The sequence below is a fragment of the Chelon labrosus genome (assembly GCF_963514085.1).
Source record: "Chelon labrosus genome assembly, chromosome: 4".
Classification (NCBI taxonomy): Eukaryota; Metazoa; Chordata; class Actinopteri; order Mugiliformes; family Mugilidae; genus Chelon; species Chelon labrosus.
In genome coordinates, this window is record NC_140340.1 from 5,362,153 (window position 1) to 5,386,297 (window position 24,145).

The window sequence follows — 24,145 nt, forward strand, 5'->3', positions numbered from 1 at the left end:
TAGAGTAATGGTTCAGGTGCACATTCTGCCAAGGGCTGTCTTTTATATTTGTTGAGCTGTGGCGCCCTCTACTGGAAGTCGAAAAGAAATAAAGGAAAAGTTTGCCACAACATGAAAACACACACAATGGGGCTCATGGTGCGTCTTCTGTCTCCTCTTAAGAGTGGAGGTCTGGAGTCGCTGGTCATCTCATCCTTTCGGACGAGGACTTGACGTCTGTGGTGCAGGGCAACTGGAAACGCCTGAACACGCTGCAGCATTACAAGGTCGGACTTATCAACTATATGCAAACGGAACAAGGTGGTGTGTGTGGTTAAATATTCCTCATGGATGTTTTCTGCTGCTCACCAGGTCCCAGACGGTGCAACGGTAGCGCTGGTCCCTCGCCACACGAAACACATTCACCATGACAACCACGACTACGTTGCTGGAGAGAGTGAGTTCCTCTGCGGAAAGAGATCAGAAATGACATAGATTTTTGCCAGTTTCCTAACATTGTGTAACTGTTTGAGCAGAGACTCCGATGCTGGAGGATGCAGATGAAGGCGGAGTGAGGCTGTGGCATCTGGTGAAGGCCAGCGAGGAGCCCGAGCTGCCCAAACACCGGAGAGGCAGCCTCAGGGAGAGAGAGAGGGCCAAAGCCATCCCTGAGATCTACTTGACCCGCCTGCTGTCCATGAAGGTACACAAACAAGAGCCTTAAACTTATTGACCTCGGGGCCCAACTTCTCCAGCACAAAGTGGCCCATTCATAATACTAAAAGTTTTAAATAAAAAACATGTTTTCTCTGTTACTTGTACTTCAAACATCTTCCCTCCTCCTCCGCGTTACTCAGGGGACGCTGCAGAAGTTTGTAGACGATCTCTTCACGGTGATCCTCAGCACCAGCCGTCCCGTCCCGCTGGCCGTCAAATACTTTTTCGACCTGCTGGACGACCAGGCGGGACAGCATGGCATTTCTGACCCGGAGACGATCCACATCTGGAAGACCAACAGGTACGGCGTGGGCCGACACAAACGGTGGAAACCACAGTTACCAGGCGGGGACTCCTGTAGTAGAAATATTCCTGTCTCCTCTGTTTCTCCAGTCTCCCTCTGCGCTTCTGGATCAACATCGTGAAGAACCCTCAGTTCATCTTTGACGTCCAGGCTTCGGACCACGTGGACGCCGTCCTCTCCGTCATTTCCCAGACCTTCATGGACTCTTGCACCATCGCAGAGCACAAGCTTGGGCGGGTGAGTAGTTTCTGAAGCTGAACATGAAGTCACGTCAAGGGTTGGAAGAGTGAAGGCTGTGGAGGAAAACTCACGTTTGATGAGCCGTGTCTCAGAGTGAACTCATTCTTCCGTCTCTTTTTTTCAACAGGATTCTCCCATCAACAAGCTGCTGTATGCCAGAGACATCCCCCGCTACAAACAGATGGTGGAAAGGTTGGCTCAGCTTTAGCTAAAACTTCCTCTACCAAAAGAATAGATGCATGCCAAAACAGGATGATCAGTTCTTTTCTGTCACTAAGAGAGTGTTGATGACGGAGTGATTGTTGTTGCAGGTACTATGCAGACATCCGGCAGACTATCTCAGCCAGTGACCAGGAGATGAACTCGGCTCTGGCCGAACTGTCCAGGGTGAGGGGCAGCGACGCACATCACAGCCCGCAGGGCAGAGGAATGCCGCTCATTGCGACATCTCACTCGAATGCTTTGTGTTTCAGAACTACTCCGGGGAGCTCAACTATCTGGTGGCACTGCACGAGCTGTACAAGTACATCAACAAATACTACGACCAGGTTTGTTTATCACTCGTGCTTCATGGGCACATTGCAAATACATGAAGGCGTGCGCATGTTTTATGCCGATCAGCCACAACATTATAACCACTGACAGGTGAAGTGAACAACATAGATCATCTTGTGACAATTCATTGTTCTGCTGGGAAACTTCTGGACCCGGCATTCATTCATGTGGATGTTACTTAAACATGTAGCACCCACCAAGACCAGACCAGACACCCCCACCCCATAGCAATGACACTCCTTGATGGCAGCAGCCATCCCCAGCAGCATGCAGCCACAAAAACGTTTTAGGAACAACTCAAAAAAACATGAAGAACAGCACAAGGTGTTGACCTGGCCTCCAAATTTACTAGATCCCAAACTGATCAAGTATCTGTGGGATGATCCACAGAGGCCCCTCCCCTCAAAGGACCCCACTAACAACATCCTGTTGCCAGACACCACAGGACACCCTCAGAAGGCCCATGTCCATTCTCTGATGAGTCCCAACTGTTTTGGAGGCACAAGAGAGACCTACACAATATTAGGAAGGTGGTCATAATGTTATGCATCATCAGTGTAAATATATATATATATGTGGTGACTCTGATGAGTCACCACAAGGTAGACCTAGACAATATTAGGAAGTTGGTCATAATGTTATGCCTGATTGGTGTATGAAGCCATGTAACTAAACCATTTCCATGTATAGACACCACCCAGCTCTATGCTGAGTACAGGACACCACATATGAGTAAATGTTCTCTGTAACAACCAGAGAGGATTCTAGGAAGTCAGTGAGACTTCCACCGAAACTGCCGTGATGTGATTATGACATGAATCTTACGTTTGCTCCTCTTTTATCATCTTCTCAACAGATCATCACGGCGCTGGAGGAGGACCCCACAGCCCAAAAGATGCAGCTCGGCTACAGGCTGCAGCAGATCGCCGCCGCCGTGGAGAATAAAGTTACTGACTTGTGACAGAGGAGGCACCTATCGTTGTTACTACAGACAGCACGGGGCGGGAGGCGAATTAAGAGACAGGCATGCTAGCGGTTGAACTACAAAAAATAAAAATAAAAAGGAGAACAATGGACAAATGGGACGAAAGGCGGACTCTTAGGAGATGCAGGATGGCGTTAAAGTTCACATCCCCAGCACCTTTTCTGTTTGTGGTGCCTTCTAACGGACGCTTTCGGGGAATTCAGTCTGGATACTTTGAGGACAGCACACGGACACTGAACAGACCTGGATGGAGACGGGACGTGTACAAGGCACCACTCACTGTGTTAACTTTATGAAGAGACACTTGTTTTATCTCTACAAAAAAAAAAAAGAAAAAGAAAAACGTGCTAGAGTCGAATCTCACGTAGAAGAAAAGCTGGTCCACTCCACAGCCAGCTGTCCTGACCTGAAGACTGTTGAGAGATTTTATCTCCCCGTTTTCCCTTTGGAGTCAGTTTTATGAAGCGGTACCTCTTATGCCTTGTGTGCTCCTTGTGTATTGTGATCTGTGGATGTGTGTTACTGTGCGCGGTCATCCATAATTGTCCTGGTTGTAAGTCTACATGCTGTATCTTTTTTTTGGTTTCTAGTACAAAGTAATGAAGTAGGGGTTTATATTCGCAATCCAACAGCAAGCAGTATTTTTGGAAAACACAGAACACTGAACTTCAGCCTAATCTTTCCACGTTTTAGAGTGAAAACTTGGTCAGAGCTCACTTAAAGCAGTTATCAGAGTTTAACCAGTCACTGCCACCCTCTACCTCCCTGCTGGGCGGCTGTTTCTTAATCTGTGATCGTGTCGACCCATCAAAAACTACACTTTTCTACTACTACTACCTTTTCAACCAGCTGCATCTACTAGCACTAGTATGGTCATTGTCGTTTGCACACACACTCACGCACATTTCTAGTTCATTATTTTTATTTTATTTGTTGGTAGTCAGGACGTGCTTGTTGACCCGTTTAAAAGGTACTTTAAACTCTGACTGAGCTTCACTGAGTTTTTTTATTTTTTGTTTTTTTTCTGGCTTTTATACGTAATCATGTGGAAGTCACTGGAAAGTTGAAATATATATTAAAGTGCGGTCAACTGCAATGTTTTATTGTGCATTTCTGTTTTTGTGCATGCTCTAACATTCCCTTTAGGTTATTAAATCACAGCTCACCTCGTTCCGCTCCGAACTGCGGCCGTAGGCCCGTGTTGACGTTAGCTTGTTGTGGAAGTGATCGCAGAGACGTTGTAAGTGTCGCGATTTGTTGACGGATGATAACATCCTGCAGATGTGTGTATGGCTTATACTTCTACTGCTTCAGTAGGTGTGATGGATGTTATCACACTGTTCTTCTTCTTCCAGGTAGATCACAGAGACTTTTTTTCTACATGACCTATAATGTTTCTCTGATGTTTTTCTTAATTAAGTGATAAAGAGTGGTACGACTTCCTTGGCCTTAGTAGGTATGGATATAATTTTTTCTGCTGTTGGTCTTGTGCTGGACTTTGTTTCTACTAAATGCTATAGCACTGCCCTATTGCTGCTGGGGTGGGGTTAAAGGGGAATTACCGTTTTTTACAATCTGAACCTTATTTCTGGCATAAAATATGATCGTTTACTCACCCATATAACTTTGGTGTCATTTGGAGTCGTTCGGACGATATTTAGATCCAGTGGAGCGCCGCATATATCCATATAGTGGGAGTGACTGGGGCACCGAAACACAGCCTCTAAATAACGCATTATCTGCCGCGAAACTTGTTCATTTCACCAATATTTTGTTATGATACGCTAGTGCTATTCCCCATTGAGTCTGGAGTTACCTGTTATCATCATTCGGGGTCTGTAGATTGACCTACTAACCTCTGACCTGGATGATGTCATCTCTGAGCGCCGGGCACACCCGCGACGTTTGGCTTGTTTACCTGTAATTTATATGAATAGTAATTAATCTACAGACCCCGGATGATGATAACAGGTAACTCTAGACTCAACACGGAATAGCACTAGCGTATCATAACAAAATATTAGTGAAATGAACGGGTTTCACGGCAGATAATGTGTTATTTAGAGGCTGTGTTTCGGTGCCCCATTTACTCCCACTACATGGATATACTCGGCGCTCCACTGGATCTAAATATCGTCCGAACGACTCCAAATGACACCAAAGTTATATGGGTGAGGAAACGATCGTGTTTTATAACAGAAATAAGGTCCAGGTTGTAAAAAAAAATGGTAATTGCCCTTTAAGCATCCCGGAGTTAACTGGTTGGGTCTGGGTGAATAGAGGGGACAGGGGGTGGGGGTAATTGGTGGAGAAACAATCTTGTTTGGGGACCAGTGTATTTTCACAAAACTGCAATTGTTAACTGTTTGAATACACACATAGCTGGACACTCTTTTAATCACAATATCTACAAGAAGACAACTTTGCTTTTTGGTCTGTAGCCCATTTCCCGAACTACTGGCACCTCTTAAAACGTAATATGGTTTAACTCTAATAATCAGTGACCAAAAGAAATGATGGTGGAAATTATATTTGGAAGTAGCCCATGGGTTTGACTTTACTTAACACAGCAACTAAAGACTCATCAACGTTCTTTTGTTTTGTTTTTTTAATTTAATTTAATTTTTTCCTGCCATACACTGTCAGTTCAGATGAGGTCAAACTCTGATGATCAAGGCGCACTGTCTGAGTGAAAGCTGCACACAGTAAATGTTGTTAGGCTGTATAAATTTGGCAATGTAGAGCAGGCTCTGCAAGGAGCAGTTCTAAGGATGTTTCTTATTTTGTCTGTTAATATCATTGTACATACTGATCCGATTTAAAACGTAACTGTAGCGATTTAACCTGTTTAATAAGAGAAGGTGCAAATTCTCACCGACGTAATAAAATATTCTTAAAATTAGGCTATGTGGAGATGTTTTGTTTTTTTGTTTTTTGTTGTTTTTCTCTTTCAAAAGCCTTTGACCAGATTATAAGTGTGTTGTCTTTAGGCTTTTTTGCGCCCTATATTTTTCTACATTTCTGCATAAAATCTCTGATTCCTTGCAGTAAATAAAGATGTTTGAGATGTTGGTGGGTTTCCTCACATGAACTGCTTGCTTCAGGTCCTGCCACAACATTTCTATTAGATTAAGGGCAGGACTTTGACTTGGCCGTTCCTAAACATTAATTTTGTTCTTCTTTAACCGTTCTTTTGTAGAACGACTTGTGTTCTTGGTCTCGCTGTCCTCATGCATGAACAGTTTCTCTTGAGGTTCAGCTCACACAGATGTCCTAACATTTTCTTTTAGAATTCCCTTCTATAATTCAGAATTCATTGGTCCATTGAGGATGGCAACCAGTCCTGGTCCGTATGCAGCAGAACAGGTCCAGACAAGGACATTACCACCTCCATGTTTCATGGAGGGATGAAGTTCTGATGCTGGAATGCAGCGTTGGTTCATCTCCAAACATCACGCCTCTCATTTAAACCAAACTATTCTACTTTGGTTTCATCTTTCCACTAAACATGTTTCCCCAATAGTCTCTTGGCTTGTCCACATGATGATGATCAAACTGCAGATGAGCAGAAGTGTTCTTTCTGGAGAGTGGTGTCTTTGTCCTTGTCACTCTGCCATCACACCATGGTTGTTCATTGGATTCATCAACATCAGTCAATGTGAGAGAGGCCTTTAGCTGCTTAGAAGTTCGGCATGGGTTCCTTTGTGACCTCCCTTTTGGAGTGATCGTCTGGTTCGTCTTAACTCTCCTCCATATGTTCACAATCTATCTGACTGTGGATTTGTGGATTTTAAAGATGGTTTTGTAAATTTTTCCAGCCTGATGAGCAAGAACAACTTTTTTACTGAGCTCCTCAGGAAGCTCCTTTGTTCGTTGCCATCATATACTTCCACAAACGTGTTGTAAAGATCAAACTGAAACAAATCCCTGATTTATTTATATATTTAATTTTAAAACTTAACAGGGCACTAAACAACACCTGAGTCTCATTACACTGATTAGAAACACACCTGAACAGATGGACTCTAATTTGGCTTTGAAATTAATTTGTAATTCCAGAGGTGCACTTACTTTTGCTTCTCACATGTATGAAATATTGGGTAATTTTCCTGAATCAACTAACGCCGAAGCCTATTTCTTTGATTTCGTTGACTTTATGAGGACTTAAGTTAAAATATAAAAATCCACTGATGTTTTGAGTCATTTTTATGCAGACATTTCGAAAATTCTAAGCGTACAAATACTTTAAAGCAGTACATAATATCAATCTATAAATAGAACATATATATAAATAAAAAAATTCAAACGTCTATACAAATATATGTATATGTGTGTATGTATGTTTGTGTATACATACTCACATGTGTATGTATATATATATATATAGTTTATCTATATAGCATTATCTTTAGCTATATATTATATCTATATATATATTATATCCATGATATATGCATTATATGCGTGTGTGTGTGTGTGTGTGTGTGTGTGCGTGCGTATATATATATATATATATAAATAAAATGTGTGTGTGTGTGGGTGTGTATATATATGTCTGCTTTGTGCACGCGCCTTTAGTCACCACATACTGTAGGACCATACCCAGGAGGCAGCCAGCATCCTTTGCCAACAAACACAAAAGGTCCAAAATGGAGTAAGCAGTGCGACACGGGAATCCCACTGAATGTAATTCCACATTCAGACTTTCAGACAAAAAAATAATAAAATCTCCGTTACGAGTGAAATCGAAGACACGCAGAAACCGCGGGGAAATCGCCATTGCTGTTCCTTTTGTCTAGCTAGCTGCGAAGAACAGGTAACTATGAGAAACTCGTTAGACTCGTCCAGTTAGCGTTAGCGGCTAATGCTAACGGCAGCTAGCCATCTCTGTATCGGCAGCTGCGAACCGTAAAAGGTTTCCTCCCTTATTTGCCAGGTAACGGTAATGTAAAACATCTTGGCGCAGATTTTAATGGGCATACGTGTTACATTGCGCACCAGAGACGAGCTAACTGCCAGCGTTAGCGGCAGTGTTATTTCATCGTATTTGATGAGCTAACAGCTGCCGCCTGTGCAAAAGCAGCTAGCTTAATTTCTGACATGACTGGTTTTTGCTATACTTCAGTTTTTCTCTGCTTGTTTAAGACACTCTTAATTCATATTAAAATGCGCCCTTGCTGGGATAAGTCTTGTTTACTGGTGTAGTTATTAAATACAGATTATCTTCATACATAATTGTGTAAAAATCATTCTTTAATTAGCTTAGTTCTAAGGCGTGTCTCTTATTATTCTGTTAGCTTGCCATGTTTGTACTGATAACCCATTCTGACATCCTCCTAAACATTCATAATTTCACCGTCATGCTACCCTTGAATGTGTTTACAAGAGTCAGATAAAATATACAGTGTATTGAAAAGCAGTACACAATGATATTGTTGCCTGTAATATCCTAAATCCTAAATGTGGGTTGGTGCTGGGCAGGCTGTTCAGTGTTGTTCTTTCTCTTAACGCAGACAACAATGGAGCCATCAGAGCAGTCCGGTCCAGATTCGGGTTCTCAGGATGTCAACCCGGTGTTTCTGCAGCAGCTCAGAGAGCTGGACATCCCTGAGGAGGCAGCCAAACAGGTGGGGCAGCACTGTCATCATGGTCATCTTGTTTCTGGTTGGAATTGTGACTGGGAATGTTTTATTTTCCATGCTAAAAAACTCCACCTCTCTGTCGCTACACGCTGAAGCTGTTGAGCTCCCCAAATTCTTGATGCATTATGTCCTCAGTAATGAGTCCTACCAGGATTGACTTATGATATAGACCTAGAATGTCAGTTAAAACAAAACAATCCCTAAATGACCAAGCAAATAATAAAATATTCCTCTTTTAAATGTGTTATTACATGAGCAGTGGGATTGAACTGCCGTAAATGAAGTTTTATTTATATAAATGTTGTGCTCATTTCACCAATTTTCATCCAAAATGATAAATTTTAGTAATCCATAAAGCTAAATTCACTGCTTTCATCTCTGACTCCTTTCTTCAGGCGCTCCTGCACACTCGGAACGTGTCTGCCGAGGAGGCGGCCATGTACTACTTCAACAAGCTGGAGAATGAGGTGCCCATAAGCTAGCCTTAGTCCCTGCAGGTACACATTGGTACATTAGACCTTGTGGAGTTTGTCCAAAGCCAAAGCTCAGTGTCTCTTTGTGTCTGCCTTGACGTACAGGAGGAGGGCGATGATGACCTCATGTTCAAGATGGTGTTCGTGGTGAATATGGACCTTGCCATGGGTGTTGGAAAGGTAGGTCCTGTGATGTCAGTGTGGGAGTTGGGCTCTTTTTTCCTCCACTTTCACCACTAAATAACACCGATATTACATCAGTTAGGATGATAAGTTGTTGCTCAACATGTTAGTTCTACCCTTCACCTGAAATAGTGACTGATAGTGTTGTTTTTTATGGACTTTGCGATCTAAAAGCAGTGCATCTAAAGTCCATTGCTTTTGCTGCAAAATTAACCTTTTCAAGTGTGGCTCTTTATTTGAACTGGCACACACAAGACATCTCCAGTGTTGCAGTGAAAACTACGTCCTGTGTGTTTGTACAGGTGGCAGCCCAGGTTGGCCATGCCGCTGTGGGTTTGTACCAGGCTCTACAGGAGAAGAACAGCTGGAGGGAGATGGCCTGGAAGTGGGACCACAGTGGGTAAGGCCTGTTCACTATGTTAACTGTCTTTATTTAAGTAGACACTTGTTTTTTTCAATACATGTGCTCATTTTCTTGTCTAAAGTGAATATTCACAGACCTTTAGGTGTATATTCTTCCATTGTATATGGATCTCCACACATTTATTCTTTGCTTTCTAGTCTTTTCCTGCAATTTATAATAATCTGGGTAAATGAGTAAACATTAATGGTAAAATGTGTGTGGTGCTGATTCAGGGCCAAGAAGGTGGTGGTCCAGGGCACAAACGTGGCTCATCTGCTGGAGCTGCAGGCCCTGGCCATGAGCCTCAGCCTGCCCACTTACCTGGTCCAAGATGCAGGACTTACCCAGGTGAGAACCATTTTTATCTCACGAGCATTTGTCAGTCTGAACATGATTTTTGTCACTGTGGTGCAGTTCCTTGAATCTTTGTGATCCGTGTTAGAATCTGAGCTCTAAACCAACCCGTCTTGTCTCTGGCAGGTGGAGTCTGGCTCTCGCACTGTGCTGGCCATTATGGGCGAGGAGGAGATGGTGAACAATGTCACTGGCAGTCTGAAGCTGCTGTGAAGGTCTGAAAGCCACGAAGGAGGAGGCATGGCTCTGCAGTACTACAATGCAACCAGCAGAGGCCAGCATTTCCCAGCAGCAGGGAGAGTCTTGGCATGCAAGAGTGTAACAACCTTTAACAAAAGACCTGAAGCGAGGGGGAAAAAAAATGAGACATGTCCCAACACAAGAAAACAAACACTCTCAGCCATTTGTTTCCCTTTTTATTCTTTGTCTGAGCCGCTCAGTCGGCCTTTAAATGCAGGAGGGGAGAAGCAGACTTGTTCCTCACTGAGGAACAACACAAAGGCAGTTGAATTTCCTTTTCCTGGTGACCTTTCTCCTTTCTGTGTTTATCAGGGCACCTACTTACAATAGTTTTGGTAAAAATCTCAATAAGTTAAAAAAAAAAAATCAGTCTAGTCTCAGATATGGCAAAGTAAAATCTAATATTTTGCTGTCAACCAATATGGTAGTTTGCTTAAATGAAATGGCAGTGCACTGTAGACTAATGCATTATGTATACAGTTATACCCATATCAGATGTAGTATTTCCCTGTTGGATTCTCTACTCCTGAGTTAAGGGTAACTTATTAAATGATAGTATGTGAACACTCATTGTTGACGTCTTAATGATTTTGTGTCTGTATGCACATATTCTCTTCAACACCCCTAACCTGTAGACTAAATGACACCACTTATTGATAAATGGCTATATTTTGTATACATGTGCCTGTTAGGGCCATATTGTATAATCTGTTGTGTGCCATCCTAAGCAGTATGCACAGTTACTGGACTCTGTTGTGTTTTTGTTTTCTTTAAAAGAAAAAAAAAATGACCTAAGTTATGATGTTTGTATTTTTTGGTAGAATTTGGTGGTGAGGGGAGGTTCTGTGGAGTCAACATGTCGTGTAGTAAAGGTCTGGGCTGGGCCTAATTTTATGCAAAATGACTGCCTGCAGTGGACGGTAGACGATAATGAATTTGAGCAGCTCTGAACACAGATGAGTAGAATAGTCTTGAACTCCACTAACCCTGACACAGAAAGAATAATGTGTGAGCTGTCTTTCCTGTGTCCATGTTGTCGCTAACCAATGTTTGTGGGCATGAGCAGCCACTCCCAGAATTCCATTGTCAGCTTCTTCTTATTGAAATCACTTAAAAATGGCAGTGTGACGCATGCAGTATGAAATGTATATTTGAACAGACCACTGGGGATCCCAAAGTTACGTTAGTTTTGCTAACATGTCCACGCTTCGATACCTCCTGTGTTATGCAGTCATTTGTGTTAGTGCTTCAGACCATGTGGACTATTAAAATGCCTCTAGATTAAGAAACAAGTTGTCTGGATCGTGTTTTGACCGTGTTCTCAAAATACAGGGATTGAGCAGGTGAAAGGCGTTTGCGGACGCTGGCCAGTGTGGGAGGAGGGTTGACAGCCATGTTGCACTGCGCGGAAGAGATGTTAAGTTCAAGAACGAATCGAATCTATTGACCGGCTCTTTAAAACGAACTATGGGAACCGAGTTGCAGTTGAAAGCTGTTTCAATTTATTTATTTTTTGGTTTATTTGATACGCAAATATCTGCATGATGTCACTTGAGTTGTCCACATTGCCTTCACGTGAGTGCCCCAGAAAACATCAGTCTCGAGAAGGGAGAGGACGAGTGAGTGGTCACTTTCATTTTTGTCAAAATGAAAGTTTTCCTTGCCTCATTTTGTATTTTTGAGTCACCGTGGTGGTATAGCAGTAGCTATTTCCCAAGAAGTTGACCCGGGTTAGATTCTTGGTCAATGCAAACGTCTTTCCCAAATTTCCCATGGGATAAATAAATACATTATCTATCTAGAATCAATCAACTCTTACACTATCATTCCTCCCAGTGATTATTTCCCAGATAGAATAAACTACCCCCAGATTGGCATCTTTAAAAATAAATATCAACATGAGCCGGTCCTTTGAACGGCTCTTTGACGGGAGCCGGTCCAGAAGATGCGGCTCCCTTCAATGAGGAGCAAATCCCATCTCCTACCATATGACATGGCTTTTTCACCGCAGTAACAATGGCAGGATTGTGAAACATGGCCCCGGTCCTTACCATGGCACTCAGTACAGGAGCTCGGGGAAACTCATCATCAGTTATTAACCTCATGATATGTGCTGTCATATAAGTGTTTATAAATGGCAGCAATGGCGCAAAACGCGAATACAATAATAACATACATTAGAGATAATCAGGTGACTTGTGGGGCGTGGGTTTGTTTAATCCTACTTGCTAGATCGACACCTATTTTGAATGTGTGGTAAGAATTCATACGGGAAAAGGTGGAACTCATATAATTGTCTTACTTAAGGGAATACGGGACATAGGCTATAGTGTAATGCGCAAACGTGTCCAATCATGTGTTTGCTGCTTTCTCTCAGCTACCCTGCAGTGTAATAAACTGTATTATTCTGCTGTCTAATCTCGTCTCTACTTCAGACCTTTGCAACAAATGACGTTGGCATTTATCACCGCAGCCAATCCAACTTCGACCCCGCGTCTCATAACACGACAAATAAATAAATAAATAAAATAAATGAAATAAATAGCGTCGCATCCTTGTGACAGAATTATTTATTCACACATTTAATGGTGACCTCCAACGGCTCTATCTGTAAATCCAATATGTGTAGTATATACATATAGGGTGTTCTTCCATCATTATTATTATTATTACATGTTATTATTATTGCTATTATTCTGTGTAGCTTTTTTTTTATTGAGTCGCTCTTGTTACATGGTTCCTTAAAGTGTGGGAAAAGACTTTTTTTTTCTCCTTCGACAGCCAGCGGGGAACACAAGTAGGAGGGACCAGTATTAAAGCAGATGCAGCCCAAGAGCACTGGTCAATTTCCCTGTCCAACCCCTCACCAGATGCTACCAGAGCGACACCTCATCCTCCATTTTTTATTTTTTTCCTTCTGACATACCGGTAGGTGGGGCTGACCCAGTGGGCTAACCCTGCCACCGGTGTCCCTGGAACTGGGCCCCAGAGACCCCGTGTAGCTAAAACGCTTCCTACTATGTAAACGGTGTGAAAGGATCCTTCCACGTTAGACAAGAAAAAGTAAATAAATCCCACTACAACGACTTCAAATTAATTCCGCCGCATTTGAATTTAATAACGGAGCATTTCCAGAAACTCTGAAGGTACATCCTCTGCTAGTTTTTTTTAAATTGTCTCCCGAATCCCGGTCACTCTCTCTAGCTCTCCTGCCTCGTACGCCACCAAAGCAGCGCACACACTTAATGAAGAAAATTTTCGCACCCCTCCTCAAAGCAGTGGCCCGCCCCCTTTTTTTTACGTCGCGAGCGGAAACACTCGATCGACGCTGCCAACAGCCAATGCCGAGCGCGTATATCTCGCGTTGCAACGTGAGTGACACGCCTGCCGTCCAATCGTCGCCAAGGGGAGGGGCCTCTCGGGCAAGGGCCGCCCAAGGGAGAGAGAGAGCCCCTGCACGGTCGCCAGGGAAACCCCGTGGCGTGGTTGTGTGTCAGTTTCGCTGGGACCCGCGGTCGATGCCGGTTGAGGAGGGGGATGGGCGCCTCTGCGAATGTAAAGGACCCGAGACAGAATCAGAGCCCTGTATCACATACAGCAGCATATACCCCCATTATAAATAGCGACTGTAAATATACAATACACTAAAATAAATGGATTTACTCACCGGGGATTTGTTATAGACACCCAATGGATGCAGTGCACCTGAACTGGACAGGGAATTTAACTGTCCGCCTGTGCGTGGGAGACACTGAGAAGTTTGTTTCCTACCCCTGGAGAGGGAGCTACTTTTAAGGGCAAAGGATACAGGAGACTCCGGGGCCGATTTACAGGCCTACTGGTCTGGTTGGATTTGATGTTGGGATACTCTAAGGACTTGCTACTGTACATTCATTTGCCTCGTTTGTCCAACTTTGGAATGCCTCTTTAGGTGAGTACTTTTTAAAAAAAAAAAATATGTGTAAATTTGATAATATCCCCATAACATAAATATACCTAGCACACATCTTAACAGTCTACAAACGGCAGTTGCGAAGGTAGCCAACTTAGCTAGCTAACTACCTAGCGTTCACTTGAGTTTATTAGAAACTAGTTTTGTTAGCTCAGCTATGTTGGTACTTTCAAGTAGCTTGCTTGACTTGGTTCTAAAAAGGCTGCCCGCACTGATGGTTCGCCTTGTAGGGCCGCTCTGGGCTGTGTCTGGACTGGTCTTCCGTAGCCCCTTTTCATCCAGCCCCTCGTGTTGTTTTCTTGATAGCCAGCCTTGTTAATTTGTGGGAACCGCGTGTTGTTGTTGTTTTTTTTATATATATATAATAATAATAGCGGAGGGTTGTGACATAATTTTTCAGGCAACCACATCCCCCGAGTGCTCGCAACAACATTCTGCAAGTTTCCAGGAGTTTTGACTCGTGTATCGTCTAGGCCGTTGGGGGTGCCTTAGCCCAGTTTGTTCGTTTTTCCTCTTTAATAACAAGCGATAACCTGCTCACACTTGGTCATCGTTATAACCACACATTGGTTACGAGTGGAACCCCATTTTTGCCCCAACACCACCACCACACATATCCCACACAATTGTTAAACCTTTTTCTAAATAAATCTTGAGCAAGTTTCTGTAATGTTTTTTTTTTTTTTTTTTTCCGCAGTGGCTCAACATAACATTACACATCCAGAAATAGCACACGAGAGGGACTTTATTTGTGTTTGTTGCAGTTAATTATTGACACTAAAACAGACCTGGATCTAATCTATTTGGTTTGGAAGTTGAGACCACGCAGGGTAAAATGCGAAACTTATTTTTGTTTAGAGCCAACTACACTTGCTGTTTTGACAGTAATGTGTTAATTGTTGTTCTTGAACCACGAAACTGTCGAATATTTTGAAAGTTACACGTTAAACTATTTGCAATTTGATCGTTATTGGCCACGGGTGTGTTGCTGCTGCTGCTGCTGCTTGCTATGTTGGTTAGCAGACAAGCTACAGGCAACAAATGCTATGCTAGCCGTTTAGCTAACTTTCTGGATGTTTTCCAGTTGATTGTGTCCTCGTTTTGAACCAGTAAGTTACAGCTCACACTAAGAAGCTTTTTCACATGCGGACATGTTTCAAAACTGTACACATCATTTCCGCTAAGATTTCTCACTTATATATGTGTAGTTTTTACGAAAAAAAAAAAAAAAAATGTGGTGCCGGCACCGCGGTGGTTGTTGTTGGGGTTTTTTATCCACTTAAGTGTATTTGCATTTTTAGCATTTTAGCTTCGTCGTAGCATATGGTTAAAACTGAAAGCTCGCATGTGTTTTCTCTTGTTTGGGCTTCTCTCATTGCATGTTGGGATCTAGCAATCTGAAAACCTGAGCAGTTGGGTTAGTGACTTGCTGTTCTTCACCTCCCCCCACCTACCAACCCCCAGCCTCGGTGGCGGTTAAGAGAAATGGGTGGTATTTTAGAAGGGGAGCTCTTGTTTCCTTTTTTAGCCTCCATTTTTTATTCGGCGTGTGAATGCATTGTTGAGCCTGAATGCAGCAATCACATTTGTTTTCATCCAAGTTACAGAGTCCGTAGTGCTTGTGTTTTTTTTTTGTTTTTTTTAAGACACAGTTAACGTTATTTGATGCGTCTGACATTTTCTCGATTATGAGAAATGATTCCGCTCCCGTCCAAAGTCTCTCGTTGTGTCTGTTAGAGACACTGAACTATGGAGCTTGTCGATCTCTCTGATCGTTTTAAAGAAACAGCCCGTGAGATCTGCGAGCGATACCAGGAAATGGCTGACTGATAAAATAACGACGTTTTCCTTGTGCACTGAAGGTTTCTATTAGTACTCTGCCTTTTCCAGGCACAAATGGCTGCTCCTCGGTGGCTGCTCTCTCCACTCAGCCACACCGTCTAATCTGGTATTATTTTGGAGTCCGGAGCAGTGAACACAAACAAGCACTGAGAACGAAGACGTTGTGGCGGTAGTTAAGCCAAATAATGTGCCTGCTTGTGTAACTACCTCCCTGCAGTTTAATGTGTCTGATAAGGAATTAATTCAGCTCATCCTGCTTATTTCACTCAGTCAAAATATATATATATCTGTTGCCCGGTTGTCTTCCAACCAAGCTTGGTTTAAATTTGACTTGAAACTAATTTCTGTTTAAAAAAAAAAAAAAAAAATGTGACGCTCTCTGTCTCCTGAGCTCTAGTCGACCTTGCTTCATGAGTACAGAGCTTACACCCATGCCCTGCCGGGGTTGTTGAGCCAGAGCCAAGTTTCTGGATTGATCTTGATGCATGTTAGAAGCTACACTGCAGTGTTTGCGAGCCTTGTTTTCATTGGTTGCGACTGACATTCTCTGAATATGTTTCACTTCTTTTAATAGACTGTGTGGGCTGCAGATTGCAAACCTGGCCACTCAGAACCATTGGAAACACGAGCCCCTCCAGTGCTCCCCCTGAACAGACCCTTTCTTGTTATCTTGAACAAACACTGTACTCACCAGGGCCTCAATTATAGTGCCTTGCGCAGACACCACGGACGCATAGTTGTTCTTAGGCTAGTGTTATATACGTCGGATATCTGTAAAGCACACAAGGTTCCGCTTTGGTCAAGCATAGGCTGTTTAGAAAGATGGACAAGCTCTGTGACGTCAATCACAGGATTCCTGAAAAAGTGTTTCCGCCGTCATAATCAATGCAGCGTCAGACTCCACCTAACGCTCAGCTAATTCAAAACAAGGTGACCTATGACTGCAGTCAACCCCCATAATTATACCATCTTGTTATGAGTATATGAGTATAATAATAATAAACGGGGGAAAAAAAACACAGATTATGTTATACAGTTTATGACGGGGTAAATTAGCTATAGAGATTAGGACTTTAGCACTTCAGCCATGCCATAATTTTGTAGCCCCGGAGGTCCCAACTTGTGTTCTTAGTCAGAAGGTGTGCAGGAGGCTCTAATATTTTGTGAGGACACGATACTAGAAGTGCACCAACTGAGGCTTTATACTATTTCCTAGCCTGCTTGCCCAGTTAGAGCTTTTCTCGTGCAGTGTCGAGACTGTCGCGAGGGTACACAGAAGTCCACACCCAAAGGACGAGAATTAATGCCTGTCGGACTCTAGCCAGCCCTTGTGTACTCGTAGATGCAGAAAATATAAGACGAGTACTGCAGTGACAAAGACTGATGAGTAGGAATTGCAAGAAGTATTTTGGGACGCAGGCAAGTACACAACAGTGAGCCTTCTTAACTCAATCTGCCACACCGGGAAATCTAAAAATGTACTGCCTGGCTACTTGTTACTCGTCCTTTGTTGGTATTCCAATCCTCTCAAGCAGCTTCAGATTAGGTTTTTAGAAGGAAACACATGTATTAGAGGTGTTGAATTACAAAAAAAAAAAAAATAAAATGAAAGAGGACAGTTTGTGCGTAGAGCTGACTGCAGGATGTAAACGCTTCTTTCCCAATATGGCCCTCTCTTTGGAGATCGTAGGAATGTGCAGACATGCAAGGTTAGTTTGGCCCAACTTTCGAAATAAATCTGTAGCGCTGATTCACATTCACAGTAACAAGCCCAGAAATGTAATTGCTGGGTGACATGCCCTTGAAAACTTCACTAGAATGGGAGGGCTCTGTGTGTGTTATGAGTCTGGATCATGTAACCCTGGTTTTTGTGTGTATGTACTTGTACAGGAGGGGAGTGAAGCAGGATGTTGGCCCGTTTCCAAAAGACAACGACAGGATTCTGTCTCGGTACAGAGAGAGGGAGAGAAGGAGCAGGGAGTGTTGCTCTGAGAAATAGGGTTGGGGGTGTCCTTTTAGCTTAACATTAGCATGCTGATGACGCTCGGTGTCGTTACATGGAGGGCAGGTGTAGCTATTGATATGTTAATGAGGTCTCATGTGTTGTGCCTGTGTGACCAAAGTCAGCCAAGCCAGTGGTGTTGATCTTTACCTGTAGTAAAAGATTATATTCCTAATGAGGAAAACCACTTGTTTTGGAGAGGAGCACATTAGCCAGTAGCAAATGTGCTCCTTTCGTGCATTAAGTTAAATATATTAACAATGTTTTTGACATATTTGTAGATGACAAATGTAGATATTTTTGTTTTCACTGTGTACGAGTGATTAACTTTATATATTTTAAGGTTTCAGTCCATCTACGTCTCCCTCTCACGCTCTCCTTAGCATCTCCTCTGCAGCTGCTGTGTTTTGTGCGGCTAGCTGTTCTTGTACAACAGGGTTAAAAACAAGTCGCTCTGACGCCCGCCTCACTGGTGCGTTCCGATTGGTGCAGGCGCCGTGGAGCTACTCCAATGGGGTGCAGCACTTCCTTTGCGCTGGGGGAGCGATGTTGCAGAGGGCTGTGCTGGTTAATTCTGTTTTGTGAGGAGAAGCAATGCTTCTTGGGAGAAAAATGTGGGAGGAGGAGGAGGAGGAGGAGGAGGAGGAGGCCCAGGGAAAAAAAACAAGGCCGAAAGGGGGTGAGGCAGGCAATCTGCGTAATCATCTCTCTCTGTCTCTCTCTCTCTTGCTCGCTCTCTCTTTCTCCTTCTCTCCTATTCATGTTTTATTGCACCCTTATGTTTTGTCCTTCATTTCATTTTCTTTCTCTCACGGTCACACTGCCTGTCTCTCTCTTGTCATACTTGGTTTAGTATACTATTGTAGGGGGGAAAAAAAAAAAGCTCGCCAATATTTGGAGTTGCTCTCTCTCTCTCTCTTTCTCTCTCTCCACCTTTTGAGCTGCAAGCAGCCATTTTAGTCTTCTCCACATTAACTGTGTTCTCTCTTTCTGTTCTCACCCCTTTCCACTGGTAGTCTGTTTATTTTCAGGCAAAATAAAAAAGATTAAAATGCCCCCAAAAATGCTTTCCGTCACGTGAAGATTGCAAAACATTTCCGAGCGTGTTTGCTCAGAGGGTGTTGTCAGGGCCAGGAGAGAGCAAATATAAAACGAGGCAGAAGGAAAAACAACCGAGAGCTTTTGCACCGAACTCGAGCCACTTGACACCAGCCCCCTTTGCAGCTGCCCCTGTTTTGTAACGCACCGCACCAGGGCTAAAAACAAAAGGGGAAACGAAGGGCTGGTGCCAGGTTTTTCCTGTTCATAAGGGCCTCGCTCTGTCACCTTGAGCAAATGGTTCCTGTTGGGAAGAGTGAGGTGGGAATTTTTGGTTTCTTTTTTTTTTTTGTAAAGACAGACACGTGACCTTCTGGGGCAGTCTTTTGAAACAGGTTTGGTCTTAAAATAGACCTCGAAACCTTTTGTTGTGTCATTCATGTCCAGGTGCCACAGTACTTTTTCCTGATAGTGACACCTTGCAGTTGTGTACTGGCTGGTACAGTCATAATGTGTTGTGCTTGTGAATGTTTCTGCGAGGCGGAGCCGTTATGTCACTTTCGGATAAGACTGTCCAGCTGAGAGGAAATGGAAATGTCACGTTAATGTGTGAGATCATGTCGTAAGAGGAGTCTCAGGGTTTGTTAAACCTGATTTCAGCTTATTTTTTATTTTTTGGTTTCATTTTTGTTTAGGTTGTTTAGCTGTAGATCAGAAAGCGGTCGTCTGTCTCAGATATTCAGCAGGGTTTTGTGTAGAGTTCTTGGTTGCTAAGCCTCAAACAGTGGACAGGGGCTGGCTTGCCTTGACTGCCCTGAAACAGATGATTGATTTTGTGTCATGCTAGCCCTGCTGCTGACTGCTCTCTCTCTCTGTCTCTCTCTCTCCCCCACCCATCTTATAGCATCCATTTGGTCTTTGTTCTCTATTGTGTGTCTCTCATCCCCAGTCTGGTCCCGGTCCATTCAGGCAGCTGGACATTGTTGTGTTAATGGCGGGCCACATCGTGCTCCCAGGACGCTTGACTGCTCAACATGACAACAGCCACATTGCAGCTAGAATTTCAGCGTTACAATACTTGATAAAACTCAGCTGCAGGGTGCTGGATGTTGGCGTCACTTCTTCGCATGTCACTTCATACCGTCGGCCTGTGCAGACGAAGTGTTGTTGTTTTCTGTTTGTGTGCAGTTGCCTGAACTGTTGTATCTGATCGAAGCTTGTTCCTAAAGCGTTTTTTTTTTTTTTTTTTAGCAGCTATATCCGTTTCAGGCAGCCCTTGCTGCTGTGTTATAGTGAATGAGGCATGTGGTTGTGCTGCTGCTGAATATTTGAGTACAAAAACATTTTTTGGGGGTAAAAGAGCAGCACAGATTAGAAAAGTTATAGGAATACTTAAGGAAATTCTGTTGAGATAATGCAGAGCTTTTGCTTTGTGCGTCTTGTTATTTTTTGCCTGTCACTGAGCGAAGGAGAGAAAGAAGCTTTTATGTCAAAAGGGTGATGAAAGCATTCGTCGTGAGTCATATCAGAACAAAGTTACAAAGGAACCACACAGACACACAAGTCCTTCAATCTAAAAGACTCTTTTGCAATCTTGTTAGTCAGTTTTCTATATGGGACATTATAAAGCAGGCTACTAGTGCATTGCACAATTTTTAGTAAAAAGGGACCTTTGCATTCTGTCTTTTGTGTGTGTTTTTACCCCATTGCCTTATTGTAAATGCATTTTGGGTGGTGTTGTAGTGAGATCTACAGAGAGCCACGATCTCTCCCTGGCCACATATCCCATTTGTCTTAAAGCCAGCCCTATTGATTTGCCTGTTTCATCTTCAATTTCCTCCCGCTGTATCTCAGAGTGCTGCTCGACCTGCGCAGTGCTTGGGAACGGCAGATATATTCATATCCTGCCTTTTTTTTACAGCAGCAAGCATGTGTGCGGGGGCAGACTGAGGGGGCTGGAGTAATCTCACCGGGCTGGATGTGTTGTGGAGGTTTGGTCAGGGACAGGTGGACATTGACAGCGTGGACACGCTGTTCAAGCCCAAATTGTGTGTTTACGTTCGTGTAAAGACAAAGAGGGTTTCACATACTTACACAAAATACAGGAATAACATTATGATCTAATATTGTGTAGGTCTCCCTTGTGCCTCCAAAACAGTTGGGACTCATCAGAGAATGGACATGGGCCTCCTGAGGGTGTCCTGTGGTGTCTGGTAACAGGATGTTGTTAGTGGGGGGGCCTTGAGGGGAGGGGCCTCTGTGGATCATCCCACAGATACTTGATCAGTTTAGGATCTAGTGAATTTGGAGGCCAGGTCAACACCTTGTGCTGTTTTTCTGAGTTGTTCCTAAAGTGTTTTTGTGTGTGTCTGTGTCAGGCTGCATCCTGCTGGGGATGGCTGCTGCCATCAAGGAGTGTCATTGCTATGGGGTGGGGGTGCCTGGTCTGGTCTAGGTGGGTGCTACATGTCTAAGTAACATCCACATGAATGAATACCAGGTCCAGAAGTTTCCCAGCAGAACGTTGAACTGTCACAAGATGGTCGACGTTATTTACTTCTCCTGTCAGTGGTCATACTGTTGTGGCTGATCAGTGTAAATGTTTATGTAAACACTTCTGTAAAATGAAAATGGATTGTTTTTTTTTTTCCCATTTTTATGAGATCATAAACAGGAATGTACACAGCCCTCGGTTTGACTGTTTTTTTAAAAGGTGTGTTGTCATTAGCATGAAGAGCTCTTGGCCACTGTTTACGTTGCAGATGCTTTGGATCTTATTTAAAACAATAAAATAATAATTCTAATGCATTACCTAATAGCACATGTTGCATGAGTAGTGACTCCCCGGTTTGATTCCCGTTAGCTGGACCAGGTGCGACATGCCACTCCATTGTTCTACACATTTCCTGTCTCTAATAAATCAAGGCACCAAAAGCCTAAAAATAAAACTTGAACATCAGTTTCTACTTCATAACATTTTACTTGTGTTAATGTCACCTGTAACTTGAGATTAAATAAGAAAAAACCAGATGTTTCCTTACTTGCGTGGCTACATTTCAAATAACCAGATACGTACGTACTGATTCCTGACACATTTGTGTGGTCACCGAGCCGAGACGTGTCATTTTCTTCTATTTTTGTTTTGTATTGTTTCTGTTCCTACATCAAAGCATTACATATGTACGTTGATTCGGTTGACTATGCCACACGCCGGTAGGATACTGTAAACAGAAATGAGTGTTTCTGCACGTCTGCCAAACCAAACACTTCTACAATGGAACATGGAGGCAGAAGATTTTAATCAAGGGTTTGACTCACATTTGGAGTCGGCCCTCAAGTCAGCACACGTGACTGAAGTTCCATGTGAGCTCACAGCGAACGATCGGCCTCCGCTACGTTCTTGTTTCCGTCATTTGCACATAATGAAGTTGTATTTCCTGTTCATGTACATCTTTTAAATTACAAATTGTTGATTCAGATGCTTTTAAATGAGGTCAGGACTCCGCCACTCGGTGACGTCACCGTGAAATGTTACGGCGCACTCGAGCAGCACGACGAGCAAAACTTTTAAAGATAATAGAACGCTACGCAACAAGTACACAAACTGGGCTGGAAATGTTTTAAAACTTTCCAAACCGTCCATTAGAGGACGTCTCTGGAAAGTAAATCATTTGTGTAGTTCTAAAAAAAAAAAAAAATCTTACACATGGACGCACGTAGATGAGTCCCGACTAAACACGGTGATATAATTTGCCTAGTAATGCGCTGCAGCTGGCAGTTTAAGTGGATGGTGATAATATTTGACTCATGACTAAACAAGAACAGGACAATCCACATTGCGCTTCCCTGAAGAAAACAATGATGTCATGCTCAGCGGTTTGATTATGATATTCACATTTTCATTTCACCACTGTTGTATAATCTTAGGAAGTAAATAGCACGATGGGTAACACGCAGAGAGTGATCTACACTGAGCACATATGTTTTTGAATCTGCCCTATAGTGTTTTTGTTTTTTTGTTTGTACGTTTTTATGTGTAGTTGTATTTTTGTGTTGACCTAATTAAATTTAATCACCTGTTTTTGTTTCTTTTCGTATATCATTGCAGCTTACTCTGCTCAGCTCTCTTCACATGTTATGTATTGTGTATTTGAGGCTTTGAACTGCTGCCCTTGTGCTCTCTGGTGTCCCTACATGAAATGTTTTATTGTTATATTGTACAATTCATTTCAATCAATGCTTAACTATTTAGAAACAGTGAGGTAATGTATATATATAGAGAGAGAGAGAGAGAGAGGTGGGGGATTTGTGAGAGAAGAGTCTCCTTTGCTGTTCATTTTGTGCGCATGTCCCTCCACCCCCCCCCCCCCGGACTTGTCTCCAAAATGGCCTCTGTTCTAGTGGAAGAAAAGACTTTGTTGAGCCTACTGGTAATTTGAGCCTGGTATTCATTGCCAGAGAAACAAGCAGCAGGGAAAAGGAGGAGGAGGAGGGTGGTGGGGAGAGGAAAAGGAGAAGGAGAAGGAGAAGGAGGAGCAGGGAGTGAAGCAGAGAAAGGCTTTCCTTCTTTGTATGAAATTATCTCCCTAACCCACCGTTGTCTTCTCTTGGACTCTTCAGAAATAGTTCCTCTCTCTCTCTCTCTCTCTCTCTCTGTGAGTGGAGTGGAGGCGAGGGGGCAGAGATCATCGACTGGGACACTCGGCAGTCGGTGGTTTTTAGAAAAAGGCTTTGAATGAAGCACTCTGGGTTCCACCGTCCACATACGTCAAGTCTAAATACGCTCCAACCTTGAATCCAAGCCTTCACGTGTCCTGTTGTGATGTTTTCACCGTGTAACTCTTGAATGACCCAAAATTAAATTACACGCCTGTATGTGTCTGTACCTGCCGAGGCAACTTGAGTTTAGGTCTGCAACTATTTTGACAGTCAACTACTCAGATTACTTTCTTTCCGCTTTATACTGTCATTATACTTCACTCAAATAATATCAAACGACTGTTGCTCCATCTGCACATACAGTAACAGGCTAGCTACTAGCATGGAAGCTAACTGTTTTAACGTTAGCTTCCATGCTTCTTCTTCTTCTTCTTCTGTTCCCGGTGACTTGTTTGCGTGCGCTGTCAGGGCATCGGCGGTTTGGTAACAGTGAGATGTCTCACTCTGAGCTAGTTCTCTTGGCAACGGCGAAACATTGTTTAGCGTGACATGGCATAGCCTGGAATACACGCCCGAT

The 24,145-nt window shown here is 43.2% G+C and overlaps 3 protein-coding genes across 4 annotated transcripts in view; all 3 read left to right on the forward strand.

Annotated features, from left to right (window-relative positions):
• The window catches only part of plxnb1b (plexin b1b), a 98,044-nt gene extending 92,362 nt beyond the window's left edge, over nucleotides 1-5,682 (forward strand). The window contains exons 31-39 of the mRNA XM_084542676.1: nucleotides 163-266; nucleotides 352-436; nucleotides 516-682; nucleotides 837-997; nucleotides 1,090-1,237; nucleotides 1,368-1,432; nucleotides 1,552-1,627; nucleotides 1,714-1,788; nucleotides 2,652-5,682. Coding sequence (XP_084398802.1) covers nucleotides 163-266; nucleotides 352-436; nucleotides 516-682; nucleotides 837-997; nucleotides 1,090-1,237; nucleotides 1,368-1,432; nucleotides 1,552-1,627; nucleotides 1,714-1,788; nucleotides 2,652-2,756 — 986 coding nt within the window. The 3' untranslated portion in view covers nucleotides 2,757-5,682. The remainder of the gene's footprint in view (nucleotides 1-162; nucleotides 267-351; nucleotides 437-515; nucleotides 683-836; nucleotides 998-1,089; nucleotides 1,238-1,367; nucleotides 1,433-1,551; nucleotides 1,628-1,713; nucleotides 1,789-2,651) is intronic.
• A 1,716-nt stretch (nucleotides 5,683-7,398) lies between these two features.
• Nucleotides 7,399-11,474, forward strand: LOC311486364 (putative peptidyl-tRNA hydrolase 2). 2 transcript variants are annotated; one of them, XM_084542176.1, is made up of 7 exons: nucleotides 7,399-7,596; nucleotides 8,294-8,407; nucleotides 8,818-8,889; nucleotides 9,001-9,075; nucleotides 9,381-9,478; nucleotides 9,715-9,829; nucleotides 9,962-11,473. In XM_084542176.1, exons 2-7 carry the CDS (start codon nucleotides 8,300-8,302, stop codon nucleotides 10,046-10,048), a joined length of 555 nt encoding a protein of 184 aa, XP_084398302.1. In that variant the 5' UTR covers nucleotides 7,399-7,596; nucleotides 8,294-8,299; the 3' UTR covers nucleotides 10,049-11,473. The 2 variants fall into 2 exon arrangements, with proteins under 2 accessions (XP_084398302.1, XP_084398303.1); XM_084542177.1 differs by lacking the exon at nucleotides 7,399-7,596 and adding an exon at nucleotides 7,696-7,716 and having other exon boundaries at nucleotides 9,962-11,474.
• A 2,126-nt stretch (nucleotides 11,475-13,600) lies between these two features.
• The window catches only part of setd5 (SET domain containing 5), a 28,012-nt gene continuing 17,467 nt past the window's right edge, over nucleotides 13,601-24,145 (forward strand). The window contains 1 exon segment of the mRNA XM_084543632.1: nucleotides 13,601-14,006. The gene's annotated coding sequence lies outside the window, so the exon portion shown is untranslated.